Source organism: Chanos chanos, chromosome 9 (assembly GCF_902362185.1).
Source record: "Chanos chanos chromosome 9, fChaCha1.1, whole genome shotgun sequence".
NCBI lineage: Eukaryota > Metazoa > Chordata > Actinopteri > Gonorynchiformes > Chanidae > Chanos > Chanos chanos.
The window spans coordinates 40,106,200-40,125,187 of NC_044503.1; the positions used below are offsets into that span (position 1 = coordinate 40,106,200).

The window sequence follows — 18,988 nt, forward strand, 5'->3', positions numbered from 1 at the left end:
AGATACAAACACACCTATGTCACTGTATCTGTGAGATCCTCTGGGATAAACATGTTAAAACACATCTACATTACTGTGTCTGTGAGGTTCAAAGACCAATCCAGCAACTCTGGAACAATGTGGAGTTGATACTGCACACACAATATCCAAGAAAGAGCGAAATATGCGCGTCTGACAAGAAAAAGTAAAAAAAAAAAACTTGATCTCCCTGGTGAACTCAGTAACCGCTGTTTTAAAAGGAACTGTTTCTCTCTGACGTCGTTGGTCAACAGTCCTGGATGTTGTATCTCCTTATTATATTTAATTGTAAGAAAAACATACTGTATATATTTTACCTGAGATATCAATCCTCACCTGACCCTTTTTTTAATGAAAAATGAAAACAGTTTGGCATGTTCCACTTCAGTAACATTGCAGTACAATTACAAGCTTCCTCTTGTTTAATGGTATGTTCCACTCCACAGCTTGGCTGCAACTAGCCAGTAATTAAAAGTTAATTAAAAAGTAATTACAAGTTCCCAAGTGGTACTTACAATTTAGATACGTGATCAAGGAGGCAGGTTAAGTCAATACCAGAGATCAGGCAACTCCAAAATGTTAAAAGAAGTTTTCGGGAAAATTAACTCAAACGCTCCAGTCACAATTATGAAACATAATTATATGAAACTCTTCTGAACTGGGCCCCTCTGAACACTAGAGTTTGTCACTCAGAATATTAGTCAAACACTGGTGACCACTTTAACAAACACTGCGCAGAGTGTCCATTCATAAAACGAGCCAAACATGGTTTATCTGTGCCAATCCAGAGACACATTACAAACACTGAAGTTTAAAAAAAAAAAAAAAGGTACAACTCGTTTTCCTTTCATCTCTAAGAGTCTAGAGAGATCCGGCGGGAGTAGAAAGCCAGCTCACGTCCAAAGATTTACTTCACATCTTACAAGATTTTAGACTTACCTTGTCGAATTACACCTTTTCCGGTCAAAACTAGGCATGAAGAGTCTTAAGCGTTTTTTTCCCCACTCATGAAATCACCCATTCATTATTCTTTTTTTTTTCTGGTTCCTGTCATCCCTCAGAGGGACGGAGCGAACCGAAGCGGCGGTCACGTTTCCGGAAGGATGCGCGGTATCACCCCCTCCGGTCTTTAAGCACTCATCCTCTCAGGTCTTCTCTTCTACCACTCCCTCCTTCTCTCTCTCCCTCTCTCTCTCTCCTCCTCCCCTCCCCCTTCTCTAAATCAGTCAATCTCTTCTTTTCTGTCTTTTCTCTGGGAATTCGTGTCACGACCATCCTCTGCCTTTATGTAATCCCTCCTAAATCCATCTGTTAGTTCTCCTCTCTCTCTCTCTCTCTCTCTCTGTCCTCATCCCTCTTTCTCTCCCAACATCACCCCCCCCCCCACCCCCCATCACCTCACCCCTTCACCTCACACCGAGCTACAACAGGCAGTGACTCCAATACAATATTGAAAATGTTGTCATTTTAACAACCGCTTAAGTAAGTCAAACATTAATCCAGATCTGACACTACAGGTATTTCATCTGCCCTAATCTCTCTCTCTCTCACACACACACAAAATTCACACGAAACGTTGGGTTTATTTCATGATCTTATCCTCTACTGAGAGAGAGACACAGAGAGAGAGAGAGAGAGAGAAAACATGAGGTACAGGCACACACAGACAGACAGAGATGGTGCAACAGAATGTTTTCATACTTCAATGATAATTTATTTACATTTTGTTATGTACAGAAAAGTAGCACATGCAAAGACAAAAGACCATAGTTAATCAAAACAAAACTGCAGTAAAAACAGGTGTGTGTGTGTGTGTGTGTGTGTGTGTGCGTGCGTGCGTGCTTGCGTGTGTGTGTGTGTGTATGAGTGTGTAAGAGTGTGTGTGTGTGTGTGTTTTAAAGGTTAAGAGGTCATCCCCATGCTTGTGACTTGCAGTAATGTAGCACCAGCTTTCCATCGCTGCCAAAACACTGTAAGAGAAACAAAGTTAGGACGACGTTATTATGAACCTGTCTGTAATATGTACCACATCCCTAACATAAAAACTACACACACACACACAGAGAGGCACACACACACACACACACACAGACACACACACAGACACACACACAGACACAACCACACACACACACACACAGACACACACACAGACACACACACACACACACACAGACACACAAACACACACACACACACACACACAGACACAGACAGACACACACAACCGCACACACACAGACACACACACACACAGACACACACACACACAGACAGACACACACACACACAGACACACACACACACAGACACACACACACACACACACAACCACACACACACAGACACACACACAGACACACACACACACAGACACACACACAGACACACACACAGACACACACACACACAGACACAGACACACACACACACAGACACAGACACACACAGACACAGACACACACACAGAGGCACAGGAGATACAGCGAGTCTTACTGTGTGCTCTAAGGCAAATTCATTTGAATTTGCTGTATTCACACAGAGATCCCATAAAGGAGCAGAGGCTCAATCAGGCTGAGTCATGCTGAGTCTAAAAAAGAGGGGTTTCATACGAGGACACAGCGTCTTTAAAGGCGACCGCTCAGCATCCCCAGATTAAAGATTTGTGTGTGTGTGTGTGACAGTTGATGTGACAGCAGATGGGACCAGATCTGCTGAGTCAGCCCACAGCAAAAACCATCAAAGTCAGTAAACTGCTGAAAGATGTTAGGTTCAGCCTACAGTCACATTAAACATCATCCAACACCGTGGTGTTTTCAGGCAGTTAGCCAATTAAACAACCGTAGATTTAATTCACGCCATCAGTGTCCAGTCATACCCAAACCGGGAGAGGATTAATGAAGGGTTTGGTTTTGAAGTGGTCAATCAAAGAGGCTTTTCATCCCCATTAGCTGCTAGTGTAGCGCCGCTAATCTCTGTCTGATTCCTAGCAGGACCGTCTCACGGGCCACCTCTGCTGGTCAGAGTGGAGTACTGCAGAGCTGAGGTACTTTCACTTTACCCAACCACTGTCGGGGAGGACAGCAGAGAGCTCGCGCTCAGCCAGCTTCCAAACACGCTCTGAACTAATGAAGCCCAGTCACAGTATCAGCAAGAGCATGCATTTGCATAAATTAACAAAATGAGTGTGAATAAATTTGCATAACTAATTACATACGCAACATCGAGTGGCCAGATTCTGGGGACTAATGGCTCACATGAGAAAACGAGGGAAAACTGTTCAGAAAAAAAAGAAAGAAATAACAAAAACGCAAAAAGTTTCATATACGTTCTTATACACGCATTAGCCTCTCTCCTCCGCACTCTAGTTTGTCTTTAATGACTGACTTGACTGCGAAGCTTCGGGTTCACTGTGTTGTTTTATATCGTGTTTCACTGTGTAGTTGTCCAAGTCAGAGGTCTCCTGTCTTTGGAACACTTACTTCAAAAAGTACGCCCACCTCCTGATCCGGCGACGGAGCGAACGACTGATTCACGTAAATGAACTGCAGAAGAACAGGGAAGAAGAGAGAGAGAAAAAAATAAAGTTTTCTTTAGAACATATATATATATATATATATATATATATATATATATATATACACACACACACACACTAAAGACTAAAGCTAATGTCGGATATTTGTCCCTTCTCTGCATATGCTGGTAAAAACTACACTGAGAAAGATCCAGGGAGGTTTCTCCTCTGTTTAAACGGAGGTAAATGTATCCCACACATAAGCACATAAGATACAGGAACCCTGTTCACTGCAGTAATGAAGAAGGGGTGGGGGGGGGGGGGGCTAAGACAACTTAAACACACATAATTAAGCCGACATACATGGAGCTGAAACAAGCTTCAACTGACAGACCGACATCTGACTCTGCGTAAAACTGGTCATAACTCTAATAAGGACAAACAACATCTCTATCGGTCAGGCCTCTCAAGCAGCAGTATGACCTACGACTCTGCCTCTGTCCGCGGCAAAGAGCTCCACCACAGTATGCTTTAACCTACGACTCTGCCTCTGTCCGCGGCGTACAGCTCCACCACAGTATGCTTTAACCTACGACTCTGCCTCTGTCCGCGGCAAAGAGCTCCATCACAGTATGCTTTAACCTACGACTCTGCCTCTGTCCGCGGCAAAGAGCTCCACCACAGTATGCTTTAACCTACGACTCTGCCTCTGTCCGCGGCAAAGAGCTCCATCACAGTATGCTTTAACCTACGACTCTGCCTCTGTCCGCGGCGTACAGCTCCACCACAGTATGCTTTAACCTACGACTCTGCCTCTGTCTGCGGCGTACAGCTCCACCACAGTATGCTTTAACCTACGACTCTGCCTCTGTCCGCGGCAAAGAGCTCCACCACAGTATACTTTAACCTACGGCTCTGCATCTGTCCGCGGCAAAGAGCTCCACCACGGTATGCTTTAACCTACGACTCTGCCTCTGTCCGCGGCAAAGAGCTCCATCACAGTATGCTTTAACCTACGACTCTGCCTCTGTCCGCGGCAAAGAGCTCCACCACAGTATGCTTTAACCTACGACTCTGCCTCTGTCCGCGGCAAAGAGCTCCATCACAGTATGCTTTAACCTACGACTCTGCCTCTGTCCGCGGCAAAGAGCTCCACCACAGTATGCTTTAACCTACGACTCTGCCTCTGTCCGAGGCAAAGAGCTCCACCACAGTATGCTTTAACCTACGACTCTGCCTCTGTCCGCGGCGTACAGCTCCACCACAGTATGCTTTAACCTACGACTCTGCCTCTGTCCGCGGCAAAGAGCTCCACCACAGTATGCTTTAACCTACGACTCTGCCTCTGTCCGCGGCAAAGAGCTCCACCACAGTATGCTTTAACCTACGACTCTGCCTCTGTCCGCGGCAAAGAGCTCCACCACAGTATGCTTTAACCTACGACTCTGCCTCTGTCCGCGGCGTACAGCTCCACCACAGTATGCTTTAACCTACGACTCTGCCTCTGTCCGCGGCAAAGAGCTCCACCACAGTATGCTTTAACCTACGACTCTGCCTCTGTCCGCGGCGTAAAGCTCCACCACAGTATGCTTTAACCTACAACTCTGCCTCTGTCCGCGGCAAAGAGCTCCACCACAGTATGCTTTAACCTACGACTCTGCCTCTGTCCGCGGCAAAGAGCTCCACCACAGTATGCTTTAACCTACGACTCTGCCTCTGTCCACGGCAAAGAGCTCCACCACAGTATGCTTTAACCTACGACTCTGCCTCTGTCCGCGGCAAAGAGCTCCACCACAGTATGCTTTAACCTACGACTCTGCCTCTGTCCGCGGCAAAGAGCTCCACCACAGTATGCTTTAACCTACGACACTGCCTCTGTCCGCGGCGTACAGCTCCACCACAGTATGCTTTAACCTACGACTCTGCCTCTGTCCGCGGCAAAGAGCTCCACCACAGTATGCTTTAACCTACGACTCTGCCTCTGTCCGCGGCAAAGAGCTCCACCACAGTATGCTTTAACCTACGACTCTGCCTCTGTCCGCGGCGTACAGCTCCACCACAGTATGCTTTAACCTACGACTCTGCCTCTGTCTGCGGCGTACAGCTCCACCACAGTATGCTTTAACCTACGACTCTGCCTCTGTCCGCGGCAAAGAGCTCCACCACAGTATGCTTTAACCTACGGCTCTGCATCTGTCCGCGGCAAAGAGCTCCACCACGGTATGCTTTAACCTACGACTCTGCCTCTGTCCGCGGCAAAGAGCTCCACCACAGTATGCTTTAACCTACGACTCTACCTCTGTCCGCGGCGTACAGCTCCACCACAGTATGCTTTAACCTACGACTCTGCCTCTGTCCGCGGCAAAGAGCTCCATCACAGTATGCTTTAACCTACGACTCTGCCTCTGTCCGCGGCGTACAGCTCCACCACAGTATGCTTTAACCTACGGCTCTGCCTCTGTCCGCGGCAAAGAGCTCCACCACAGTGTGCTTTAACCTACGACTCTGCCTCTGTCCGAGGCAAAGAGCTCCACCACAGTATGCTTTAACCTACGGCTCTGCATCTGTCCGCGGCAAAGAGCTCCACCACGGTATGCTTTAACCTACGACTCTGCCTCTGTCCGCGGCAAAGAGCTCCACCACAGTATGCTTTAACCTACGACTCTGCCTCTGTCCGCGGCGTACAGCTCCACCACAGTATGCTTTAACCTACGGCTCTGCCTCTGTCCGCGGCGTACAGCTCCACCACAGTATGCTTTAACCTACGACTCTGCCTCTGTCCGAGGCAAAGAGCTCCACCACAGTATGCTTTAACCTACGGCTCTGCCTCTGTCCGCGGCGTACAGCTCCACCACAGTATGCTTTAACCTACGACTCTGCCTCTGTCCGCGGCAAAGAGCTCCACCACGGTATGCTTTAACCTACGACTCTGCCTCTGTCCGCGGCAAAGAGCTCCACCACAGTATGCTTTAACCTACGGCTCTGCATCTGTCCGCGGCAAAGAGCTCCACCACGGTATGCTTTAACCTACGACTCTGCCTCTGTCCGCGGCAAAGAGCTCCACCACAGTATGCTTTAACCTACGACTCTGCCTCTGTCCGCGGCGTACAGCTCCACCACAGTATGCTTTAACCTACGACTCTGCCTCTGTCCGCGGCAAAGAGCTCCATCACAGTATGCTTTAACCTACGACTCTGCCTCTGTCCGCGGCGTACAGCTCCACCACAGTATGCTTTAACCTACGGCTCTGCCTCTGTCCGCGGCAAAGAGCTCCACCACAGTATGCTTTAACCTACGACTCTGCCTCTGTCCGAGGCAAAGAGCTCCACCACAGTATGCTTTAACCTACGACTCTGCATCTGTCCGCGGCAAAGAGCTCCACCACGGTATGCTTTAACCTACGACTCTGCCTCTGTCCGCGGCAAAGAGCTCCACCACAGTATGCTTTAACCTACGACTCTGCCTCTGTCCGCGGCGTACAGCTCCACCACAGTATGCTTTAACCTACGACTCTGCCTCTGTCCGAGGCAAAGAGCTCCACCACAGTATGCTTTAACCTACGGCTCTGCCTCTGTCCGCGGCGTACAGCTCCACCACAGTATGCTTTAACCTACGACTCTGCCTCTGTCCGCGGCAAAGAGCTCCACCACGGTATGCTTTAACCTACGACTCTGCCTCTGTCCGCGGCAAAGAGCTCCACCACAGTATGCTTTAACCTACGACTCTGCCTCTGTCCGCGGCAAAGAGCTCCACCACAGTATGCTTTAACCTACGACTCTGCCTCTGTCCGCGACAAAGAGCTCCACCACAGTATGCTTTAACCTACGACTCTGCCTCTGTCCACGGCGTACAGCTCCACCACAGTATGCTTTAACCTACGACTCTGCCTCTGTCCGCGGCAAAGAGCTCCACCACAGTATGCTTTAACCTACGACTCTGCCTCTGTCCGCGGCGTACAGCTCCACCACAGTATGCTTTAACCTACGACTCTGCCTCTGTCCGCGGCAAAGAGCTCCACCACAGTATGCTTTAACCTACGACTCTGCCTCTGTCCGCGGCAAAGAGCTCCACCACAGTATGCTTTAACCTACGACTCTGCCTCTGTCCGCGACAAAGAGCTCCACCACAGTATGCTTTAACCTACGACTCTGCCTCTGTCCACGGCGTACAGCTCCACCACAGTATGCTTTAACCTACGACTCTGCCTCTGTCCGCGGCAAAGAGCTCCACCACAGTATGCTTTAACCTACGACTCTGCCTCTGTCCGCGGCGTACAGCTCCACCACAGTATGCTTTAACCTACGACTCTGCCTCTGTCCGCGGCAAAGAGCTCCACCACAGTATGCTTTAACCTACGACTCTGCCTCTGTCCGCGGCAAAGAGCTCCACCACAGTATGCTTTAACCTACGACTCTGCCTCTGTCCGCGGCGTACAGCTCCACCACAGTATGCTTTAACCTACGACTCTGCCTCTGTCCGCGGCAAAGAGCTCCACCACAGTATGCTTTAACCTACGACTCTGCCTCTGTCCGCGGCGTACAGCTCCACCACAGTATGCTTTAACCTACGACTCTGCCTCTGTCCGCGGCAAAGAGCTCCATCACAGTATGCTTTAACCTACGACTCTGCCTCTGTCCGCGGCAAAGAGCTCCACCACAGTATGCTTTAACCTACGACTCTGCCTCTGTCCACGGCAAAGAGCTCCACCACAGTATGCTTTAACCTACGACTCTGCCTCTGTCCGCGGCAAAGAGCTCCACCACAGTATGCTTTAACCTACGACTCTGCCTCTGTCCGCGACGTACAGCTCCACCACAGTATGCTTTAACCTACGACTCTGCCTCTGTCCGCGGCGTACAGCTCCATCACAGTATGCTTTAACCTACGACTCTGCCTCTGTCCGCGGCATACAGCTCCACCACAGTATGCTTTAACCTACGACTCTGCCTCTGTCCGCGGCAAAGAGCTCCATCACAGTATGCTTTAACCTACGACTCTGCCTCTGTCCGCGGCATACAGCTCCACCACAGTATGCTTTAACCTACGACTCTGCCTCTGTCCGCGGCAAAGAGCTCCATCACAGTATGCTTTAACCTACGACTCTGCCTCTGTCCGCGGCGCACAGCTCCACCACAGTATGCTTTAACCTACGACTCTGCCTCTGTCCGCGGCAAAGAGCTCCACCACAGTATGCTTTAACCTACGACTCTGCCTCTGTCCGCGGCGTACAGCTCCACCACAGTATGCTTTAACCTACGACTCTGCCTCTGTCCGCGGCGTACAGCTCCACCACAGTATGCTTTAACCTACGACTCTGCCTCTGTCCGCGGCGTACAGCTCCACCACAGTATGCTTTAACCTACGACTCTGCCTCTGTCCGCGGCAAAGAGCTCCATCACAGTATGCTTTAATCTACGACTCTGCCTCTGTCCGCGGCCTACAGCTCCATCACAGTATGCTTTAACCTACGGCTCTGCCTCTGTCCGCGGCAAAGAGCTCCACCACAGTATGCTTTAACCTACGACTCTGCCTCTGTCCGCGGCAAAGAGCTCCACCACAGTATGCTTTAACCTACGACTCTACCTCTGTCCGCGGCAAAGAGCTCCACCACAGTATGCTTTAACCTACGACTCTGCCTCTGTCCGCGGCGTACAGCTCCACCACAGTATGCTTTAACCTACGACTCTGCCTCTGTCCGCGGCGTACAGCTCCACCACAGTATGCTTTAACCTACGACTCTGCCTCTGTCCGCGGCAAAGAGCTCCACCACAGTATGCTTTAACCTACAACTCTGCCTCTGTCCGCGGCAAAGAGCTCCACCACGGTATGCTTTAACCTACGACTCTGCCTCTGTCCGCGGCAAAGAGCTCCACCACAGTATGCTTTAACCTACGACTCTGCCTCTGTCCGCGACAAAGAGCTCCACCACAGTATGCTTTAACCTACGACTCTGCCTCTGTCCGCGGCGTACAGCTCCATCACAGTATGCTTTAACCTACGACTCTGCCTCTGTCCGCGGCAAAGAGCTCCACCACAGTATGCTTTAACCTACGACTCTGCCTCTGTCCGCGGCGTACAGCTCCACCACAGTATGCTTTAACCTACGACTCTGCCTCTGTCCGCGGCGTACAGCTCCACCACAGTATGCTTTAACCTACGACTCTGCCTCTGTCCGCGGCGTACAGCTCCACCACAGTATGCTTTAACCTACGACTCTGCCTCTGTCCGCGGCATACAGCTCCACCACAGTATGCTTTAACCTACGACTCTGCCTCTGTCCGCGGCAAAGAGCTCCACCACAGTATGCTTTAACCTACGACTCTGCCTCTGTCCGCGGCAAAGAGCTCCACCACAGTATGCTTTAACCTACGACTCTGCCTCTGTCCGCGGCGCACAGCTCCACCACAGTATGCTTTAACCTACGGCTCTGCCTCTGTCCGCGGTGTACAGCTCCACCACAGTATGCTTTAACCTACGACTCTGCCTCTGTCCGCGGCGTACAGCTCCACCACAGTATGCTTTAACCTACGACTCTGCCTCTGTCCGCGGCAAAGAGCTCCACCACAGTATGCTTTAACCTACGACTCTGCCTCTGTCCGCGGCATACAGCTCCACCACAGTATGCTTTAACCTACGACTCTGCCTCTGTCCGCGACAAAGAGCTCCACCACAGTATGCTTTAACCTACGACTCTGCCTCTGTCCGCGGCGTACAGCTCCATCACAGTATGCTTTAACCTACGACTCTGCCTCTGTCCGCGGCGTACAGCTCCACCACAGTATGCTTTAACCTACAACTCTGCCTCTGTCCGCGGCGTACAGCTCCATCACAGTATGCTTTAACCTACGACTCTGCCTCTGTCCGCGGCGTACAGCTCCACCACAGTATGCTTTAACCTACGACTCTGCCTCTGTCCGCGGCAAAGAGCTCCACCACAGTATGCTTTAACCTACGACTCTGCCTCTGTCCGCGGCGTACAGCTCCACCACAGTATGCTTTAACCTACGACTCTGCCTCTGTCCGCGGCAAAGAGCTCCACCACAGTATGCTTTAACCTACGACTCTGCCTCTGTCCGCGGCGCACAGCTCCACCACAGTATGCTTTAACCTACGACTCTGCCTCTGTCCGCGGCAAAGAGCTCCACCACAGTATGCTTTAACCTACGGCTCTGCCTCTGTCCGCGGCGTACAGCTCCACCACAGTATGCTTTAACCTACGACTCTGCCTCTGTCCGCGGCAAAGAGCTCCACCACAGTATGCTTTAACCTACGACTCTGCCTCTGTCCGCGGCAAAGAGCTTCACCACAGTATGCTTTAACCTACGACTCTGCCTCTGTCCGCGGCGCACAGCTCCACCACAGTATGCTTTAACCTACGACTCTGCCTCTGTCCGCGACAAAGAGCTCCACCACAGTATGCTTTAACCTACGACTCTGCCTCTGTCCGCGGCAAAGAGCTTCACCACAGTATGCTTTAACCTACGACTCTGCCTCTGTCCGCGGCGCACAGCTCCACCACAGTATGCTTTAACCTACGACTCTGCCTCTGTCCGCGGCAAAGAGCTCCACCACAGTATGCTTTAACCTACGACTCTGCCTCTGTCCGCGACAAAGAGCTCCACCACAGTATGCTTTAACCTACGACTCTGCCTCTGTCCGCGGCGCACAGCTCCACCACAGTATGCTTTAACCTACGACTCTGCCTCTGTCCGCGGCAAAGAGCTCCACCACAGTATGCTTTAACCTACGACTCTGCCTCTGTCCGCGGCAAAGAGCTCCATCACAGTATGCTTTAACCTACGACTCTGCCTCTGTCCGCGGCGTACAGCTCCACCACAGTATGCTTTAACCTACGACTCTGCCTCTGTCCGCGGCAAAGAGCTCCACCACAGGGGGCGGACGTGCAGGTTAGGACTGGAGTCTCAGGGTTACGTCTTACCAGCTGCTCACTGGGCTCCAGTTTGAGAAAGCGGGAGATGAACTGGGCCAGTGACTGTACGGTTCTCCCTCTCTCCACCGCCCATTTCTTAGTCTTCATAATGGGAGTGTCGCCCACTGCCTTCAGCAACACGTCAACTGACACACAGCACCACAGACACACACAGAGAGAGACAGAGAGAGAGAGAGAGAGAGAGAGAGAGAGAGAGAGAAGGAGGGGAAGGGTTTAAGAGTCATCTCAATTCACCTTTTAACTCTAACACTAACATGTCACCACTTACACTGCACATGCCAATATAATGAGAGCCATGAGTAGATGTGAACTATCGACAATGACACATTAACTATCTTCTGAAACGTGTCCAGTTGAGACAGGACAGAAAACGGTCTAGGGTCGTTCAGTGAGGCTTTTACCGGCAGACACTTTAGTTTGTTGAAAAAACAAACGACGAAAAATGCACTCAGCTGTATTCATTTCCTTTTTTTCCCCCAGTAACGGTGTCTTGTGTTTTGTTTACTCATTTTGGACAGTGATACAGTAATTTCGCTTTTCACTTACTACTGTTTTCTGATATCTAAATAGCTCAACAGCACCTTAGTTCGAGACAAAAGGTGGTCGCTTTCTACGTTTCCACATATTTCGTCGTTAAGAAAACGGCAGCGCGTGAATCTAAAGTTTGAGTTAACAAGCCACGGATAGCTCTCACCGATACCGCACGTAGCCTAATGACATTTGTTTTTTTGAGCCCAAAGCCGAGCAAAGCTAAACCATTTTGGGACACACTGATACTCTGCTGCTACTTTGCAGATGTATCCTTAATGAGAACAGCAATGTGAACGGCCAAAGTACATGTCAAAAATCTTTTAAAAAGTGTTCTTAAGACAAATGTGAATGATACATATCAGTGCCAAAGTTTCCACTTTTCAAGTTTAAGACGTTCAGTTTAAGCATGTCGAACCAAACAAGGAAACAAGGACTGCTAAATTGATGACTTTAAAATTTAGCTGTGCCACTGAGGAAGAGCGGAAAAAGTACAGCTCTAAACTCTGAAACAGGTAGACAAATTCGTTGCTGACTTGCCACTGAAACAACTTACTTAGCCTACTTGCCTGCGACTATATGTTAGATAGTTAGCAAATAAGCTTGCTGTTTTTGCCTTTAAATAATGGTGATCGTAAACCCTGTGAAGTCTACAGACTTGGGGGAGTACTGAGCAGTCAACTAGTCTTTAACCAGACAACACTGAAATAAATACTGGTCATTCATATGTGCAGTAAATCTTTTGACTAAATAAACGAAAGCTAAGTTATTTGACACAGACCAAAGCCATTTTTAGTCCCACATCCACAAGGGCATCATGCTCAGTCATTGGTCAAAGCGCTAAGACTCTCTCACCTCATTTGTCAAAAGAACTGTCAATTACTCAATACTTCCGGAAGTGGTCGCCTAGCCTGTTTATACGCTAAAGAGCTAGTCTGCTAAAGGTTAGTAGAATTCGTTCAAGTTTGGCTTTACAGGACAGTCTCTGTAATTGACATACTTTTTTTCTTCTCGTCAGTCGTCCCGGTGTCCTCTGTAACAGCCTGCTGTGTAGATGGCTCATCCTTCTGAGTTTCTGTCGGAGATTCCGCATTATCGGACATCCTTACATTAGCTAGTCACCTGAGAAATAACATTGGATTCTGCCAGCCCATGACAGGTTCGTAACGCCCGCATAGACACACATTCGAATTTGATTGGATGTTCTCAATGTCAATAACAGAGTCTTCAGATTTTATTGGTAAGAGCTATGCTCAAGCTACTCTCAGTACCTGGTTGTGCGTGTGTTGTGTTTTAGTAGATGTGAGTTTTAAATGTGTAAGTAATTGCATTTCTCGCTCAAAAATACTGCACATAAATGTGTGTGTATTTTGCCTTAGCGCATCGCTTTTGGATGTTTTCGTAAATGTAGCGGCAAGATGTTTCAAACGCGAACTTTGCTCTACTAACAGTAAAGGCAATCGCACTGCAGTGGTCTTGAACTAGCTCTCTGACTTTTTTCCAGATTTCGCCAATAAGGGAGGAGGGTGGAAACTTACATAAAGATAGTTGTGACACGCAAAGTAGTGACCTGTCCTGACTGAACCCTCAACCGCAACGTCGATCACTCACAGTGAAGAGTAAGTGCGAAGCAGTTTTCATGCAATAACAAGTTAAAAACGTTTACGAGTGTACGGCTAATTTTTCATGCAGTGTTTAAAAACATCATTGGAAAGCATTGTTTAACTCAAACAATTTGTAAAACAATCGTCATGTCAATAGTATCTTTTCTTTCGTTACCTTATTACTGCTGTGTGTAAAGCCACGTTAAATTAATCTGAGATAGTGCGCGTCAAACGATAACGTTTGGTTTTGCACCGATACACAAAAAAATATATAAGTTGCACTGTCGGTTGATCTAAAGCATTTGGATATATTACATTCTAAAAACAAAAACTCTGTCTGTATTAATGCCTCTATATGTGTCAGTGGCACGCATAGGAAGGCTGTCAACCAAAGGTTCCGTGCTGTTGCTGTGTGATATGCAAGAAAAGTTCCGTCCAAACATTTTCCAGTTCACCAACATCGTAAGCAACGCCGCCAGATTGTTACAGGTACGGTACGCCGCACACTTTAACACAATTACTTATTTACTTAGTTTGCCTCGCGTTATTTAGTCCAAAGTCTTTTACTGAGTTTGTGTTTGAGAATTGAAGTGAATTTATCGCGTCAGGCGACAAACTCAATTCTTTAAAATAAATAAATAAATAATAATATGAATGAAAGTGGAATTCCTGCGCGTTTTTTTCACCCGCGCTCCACCCTGTGCTCCAGGCCGCCCGGGTTTTGGGAATCCCGCCCATACTGACCGAGCAGTATCCCAAAGGCCTTGGTCCAACCGTTCCAGAGCTTGGCGCGTCGGACCTGAAAGCCCACTCTAAGACCCAGTTCTCCATGCTTGGCGAGAGCGTGCAAACGGAACTCAAGAACATGGGGAACCCGAAGACCGCGATTCTATGCGGCATCGAGGCCCAAGCGTGTATTGCTGTAATGCTAAATTATAATGCGTTTCGTTCATGTGCAATATTCTGTGTGTTATATATGGGTTAAGATTATGGTACATATACTCTTAGCTCATTGTGTAGCCTGACTCTTAAGGCTGCTAGTCTCTGTGCTGATCATATTTGTGGATAAGCTTCTCCCCTCTTCCACTGCTAGTGTACAACCTTTGACCTCTTGGAGCGGGGTATGGAGGTTCATATAGTCGCAGATGCGGTTTCTTCCAGAAGGTAAATGTCACACACACACAAATAAGCAATTTTTACAGCGGTGTTTGGTCAACCAGGCAAAAAAAGTGGAAACACTCTCCTTATGCAACAGACAGGCCCTCGTAATTTTAGGGGGCTTTTGCTTAGAGCTTTTTGATTTTCCAAGGTTCAGAATTCATGTAAAAAAAAAAAAAATGGCACCAGCATAATTTTGAAATATGATCATGTATTTCTTATGTTATTCTTTAACAGGATAAGAAACTGATGCTGTCAACACATTGGCACTAAACTTTTGGCCAACTGCATTCTCTAACAAACTTTTATACAAACTTTTGTATAGCACATTCTCACTGCGCGCACACACACACACACACACACGTGTGCACACACACATAGACACACATTCCCTGTTTAGCTGTAGCTTTTGCATGAAACAGCAGTGTCATAGAGTGTATTAATCAGATGTGGCTGTGGTCTGTCAGTCAGACGGATCGCCTGTTCGCGCTGTCTCGTCTGAAGCAGAGCGGAGCGTTTCTCACGACCACAGAGGCCGTTCTTCTGCAGCTGGTACAGGACGCCAAGCACCCCAACTTTAAAGAGGTACAACGAGAAAAGACTTCAAGACGGTGCACACCATGACCGCTACAGTTTGGGCCGGACAGCACGAGAATGCAGTGCAGCGCAACACAGTACAAATACAACACAGCGCAGCACAACACAGTTAACATGACACAACACAGTACAAACACAACACAGCACATCACAACACAGTTAACATGACACAAAACAGTAAAACACAACACAGCACAACACAACACAGTTAACATGACACAAAACAGTACAACACAGCACAGCACAACACAACACAGTTAACATGACACAAAACAGTACAACACAAAACAGTACAACACAACACAGCACAGCACAGCACAACACAGTTAACATGACACAAAACAGTATAACACAACACAGAACAACACAGTTAACATGACACAAAACAATACAACACAGCACAGCACAACACAGTTAACATGACACAACACAGTACAAACACAACACAGCACATCACAACACAGTTAACATGACACAACACAGTACAAATACAACACAGCACAGCACAACACAGTTAACATGACACAAAACAGTAAAACACAACACAGCACAGCACAACACAGTTAACATGACACAAAACAGTACAACACAGCACAGCACAACACAGTTAACATGACTCAAAACAGTACAACACAACACAGCACAGCACAACACAGTTAACATGACACAAAACAGTACAACACAAAACAGTACAACACAACACAGCACAGCACAGCACAACACAGTTAACATGACACAACACAGAACAACACAGTTAACATGACACAAAACAGTACAACACAGCACAGCACAACACAGTTAACATGACACAACACAGTACAAATACAACACAGCACATCACAACACAGTTAACATGACACAACACAGTACAACACAGCACAGCACAACACAGTTAACATGACACAACACAGTACAAATACAACACAGCACATCACAACACAGTTAACATGACACAAAACAGTACAACACAGCACAGCACAACACAGTTAACATGACTCAAAACAGTACAACACAACACAGCACAGCACAACACAGTTAACATGACACAAAACAGTACAACACAAAACAGTACAACACAACACAGCACAGCACAGCACAACACAGTTAACATGACACAACACAGAACAACACAGTTAACATGACACAAAACAGTACAACACAGCACAGCACAACACAGTTAACATGACACAACACAGTACAAACACAACACAGCACATCACAACACAGTTAACATGACACAACACAGTGCAAATACAACACAGCACAGCACAACACAGTTAACATGACACAAAACAGTAAAACACAACACAGCACAGCACAACACAGTTAACATGACACAAAACAGTACAACACAGCACAGCACAACACAGTTAACATGACTCAAAACAGTACAACACAACACAGCACAGCACAACACAGTTAACATGACACAAAACAGTACAACACAAAACAGTACAACACAACACAGCACAGCACAGCACAACACAGTTAACATGACACAACACAGAACAACACAGTTAACATGACACAAAACAGTACAACACAGCACAGCACAACACAGTTAACATGACACAACACAGTACAAATACAACACAGCACATCACAACACAGTTAACATGACACAACACAGTACAACACAGCACAGCACAACACAGTTAACATGACACAACACAGTACAAATACAACACAGCACATCACAACACAGTTAACATGACACAAAACAGTAAAACACAACACAGCACAGCACAACACAGTTAACATGACACAAAACAGTACAACACAACACAACACAGCACAACACAGTTAACATGACACAAAACAGTACAACACAAAACAGTACAACACAACACAGCACAGCACAGCACAACACAGTTAACATGACACAACACAGAACAACACAGTTAACATGACACAAAACAGTACAACACAGCACAGCACAACACAGTTAACATGACACAAAACAGTATAACACAACACAGAACAACACAGTTAACATGACACAAAACAATACAACACAGCACAGCACAACACAGTTAACATGACACAACACAGTACAAATACAACACAGCACAGCACAACACAGTTAACATGACACAAAACAGTACAACAGAACACAGCAAATCCCAGCACAATAACACCATACAGCATAGCTCAAAACAACACAACACAACACAGCACAGCTTGCCAACGTGTAGCATCACCAAACCAAAAGAACACAGTACATAAAAAGAGTGAAAGTTAGTTTACATTTAACAGAGTGGTCGTTTAATAATTACATTTACATATGTTAATTTTGCCGACACTTTCATCCCAGGTGACATCCATGCAGTTTATTTCCAAGGTAATGGAAACAGAGTGCTGGTATTGTCCCTCTGTGTTATGATAAAGAGCTGAATGTGACCGTGTGTGTGCAGAGGCAGCATGTGAACAGGCCATGAGAGCGCCCTCTTGTGTGAGGAACTGGCAGTGACATCCCGCACAGAACTACAAAGTTCACAAGACAGTCTTAACTCAAACACTGAACAGCGCAACAGCGAAATGTGTGAGAGAGAGAGAGAGCATGTCACAGCCGTGTTTGTATTACAACTCACTCCTTTCTCTCTCTCTCTCTGTCTCTCTGTCTGTCTCTCTCTCTCTCTCTCTGTCTCTCTCTCTCTGTCTCTCTCTCTCTCTCTCAGATTCAGAGGTTGCTTGCTCACCCTTCCCCCGACACAGGGCTGCTGGCATTCTTCAGCTCCCTGTAGGACGAGACCACACGCACGCACATTCAAAACAACACCTCTACAATAATCTGACCACTAAATAATACAGTATTCTCCGGACCTTTCAAAGTGTAGTGCACTCGCACGGATCGGCTGTGTTGACAACACCGCGTGCTCGTGAAACCGTGTTCACATTCGCTGTGATTTGTCATTTTTACCGTATCAAACTGGTTTTCTTTTCTTTTTTTTGGTTCTGTCCAGACCTGATTGTTGTGCTGTGTTTCTGTCACCTTTCCCAAATGTCATCAGGCAACACCATACATCAAGTGCAGCAGTAAATCTGTTTGATTATTACATTGACTGTTGTCTGTCAGAGTACAGCAGTAAATCTGTTTGATTATTACATTGACTGTTATCTGTCAGAGTACAGCAGTAAATCTGTTTGATTATTACATTGACTGTTGTCTGTCAGTTCTTTCATACAGTTACAAACACACTTCACCTTCTGAGTCTCTGGTATTCATAGTTCTAGATAAAACCTCTGTGTGTACCACAGTTTTACAAATCTATCCATGTGTTTCACCAGCCGCCTGAATAAAGAATTGCTTTCAAGAGACAACATTAGAATAATATCTGTAAAATGTTGGTCCCGGTAAACAAGGTCATATGAAAGTCATGTCCTCTGTTATTCCAGAAGCCCACGTGGAATGTGAAATAATGTTGAGATTGTTTCTATACTCTGCAGCAGGTTTTCTTAATAAGATGAATCTTAACACTCCCGGCGTAGGGATTGACTCGGGCGTGAAAAACTGCTTGAGGTGTCGTGATTTGTGAACGCTAACGGAAATATCTGTCAGGGAGTGTGTGTCTGAGCGTGTGTGTGTGTGTTTCAACTCCTGTTCTGCTGTTGCCT

The 18,988-nt window shown here is 47.3% G+C and overlaps 2 protein-coding genes across 2 annotated transcripts; one reads left to right on the top strand and one right to left on the bottom strand.

Moving 5' to 3' along the window:
- Positions 1 to 1,744: 1,744 nt before the first annotated feature.
- Positions 1,745 to 13,145, bottom strand: atg12 (ATG12 autophagy related 12 homolog (S. cerevisiae)). Its single transcript, XM_030784848.1, has 4 exons — positions 13,015 to 13,145; positions 11,475 to 11,611; positions 3,501 to 3,563; positions 1,745 to 1,988 (listed from the first exon to the last, which is right to left on the bottom strand). The coding sequence occupies exons 1-4, from the start codon at positions 13,115 to 13,117 to the stop codon at positions 1,929 to 1,931; spliced, it is 363 nt and encodes a 120-aa protein (XP_030640708.1). The 5' UTR covers positions 13,118 to 13,145; the 3' UTR covers positions 1,745 to 1,928.
- Positions 13,146 to 13,315: 170 nt separating this feature from the next.
- On the top strand, positions 13,316 to 18,529 carry isoc2 (isochorismatase domain containing 2). Its single transcript, XM_030784515.1, has 7 exons — positions 13,316 to 13,331; positions 13,519 to 13,633; positions 13,983 to 14,107; positions 14,328 to 14,540; positions 14,712 to 14,782; positions 15,244 to 15,361; positions 18,052 to 18,529. Coding segments are annotated over exons 2-7 (594 nt in total). The 5' UTR covers positions 13,316 to 13,331; positions 13,519 to 13,632; the 3' UTR covers positions 18,118 to 18,529.
- Positions 18,530 to 18,988: the final 459 nt, after the last annotated feature.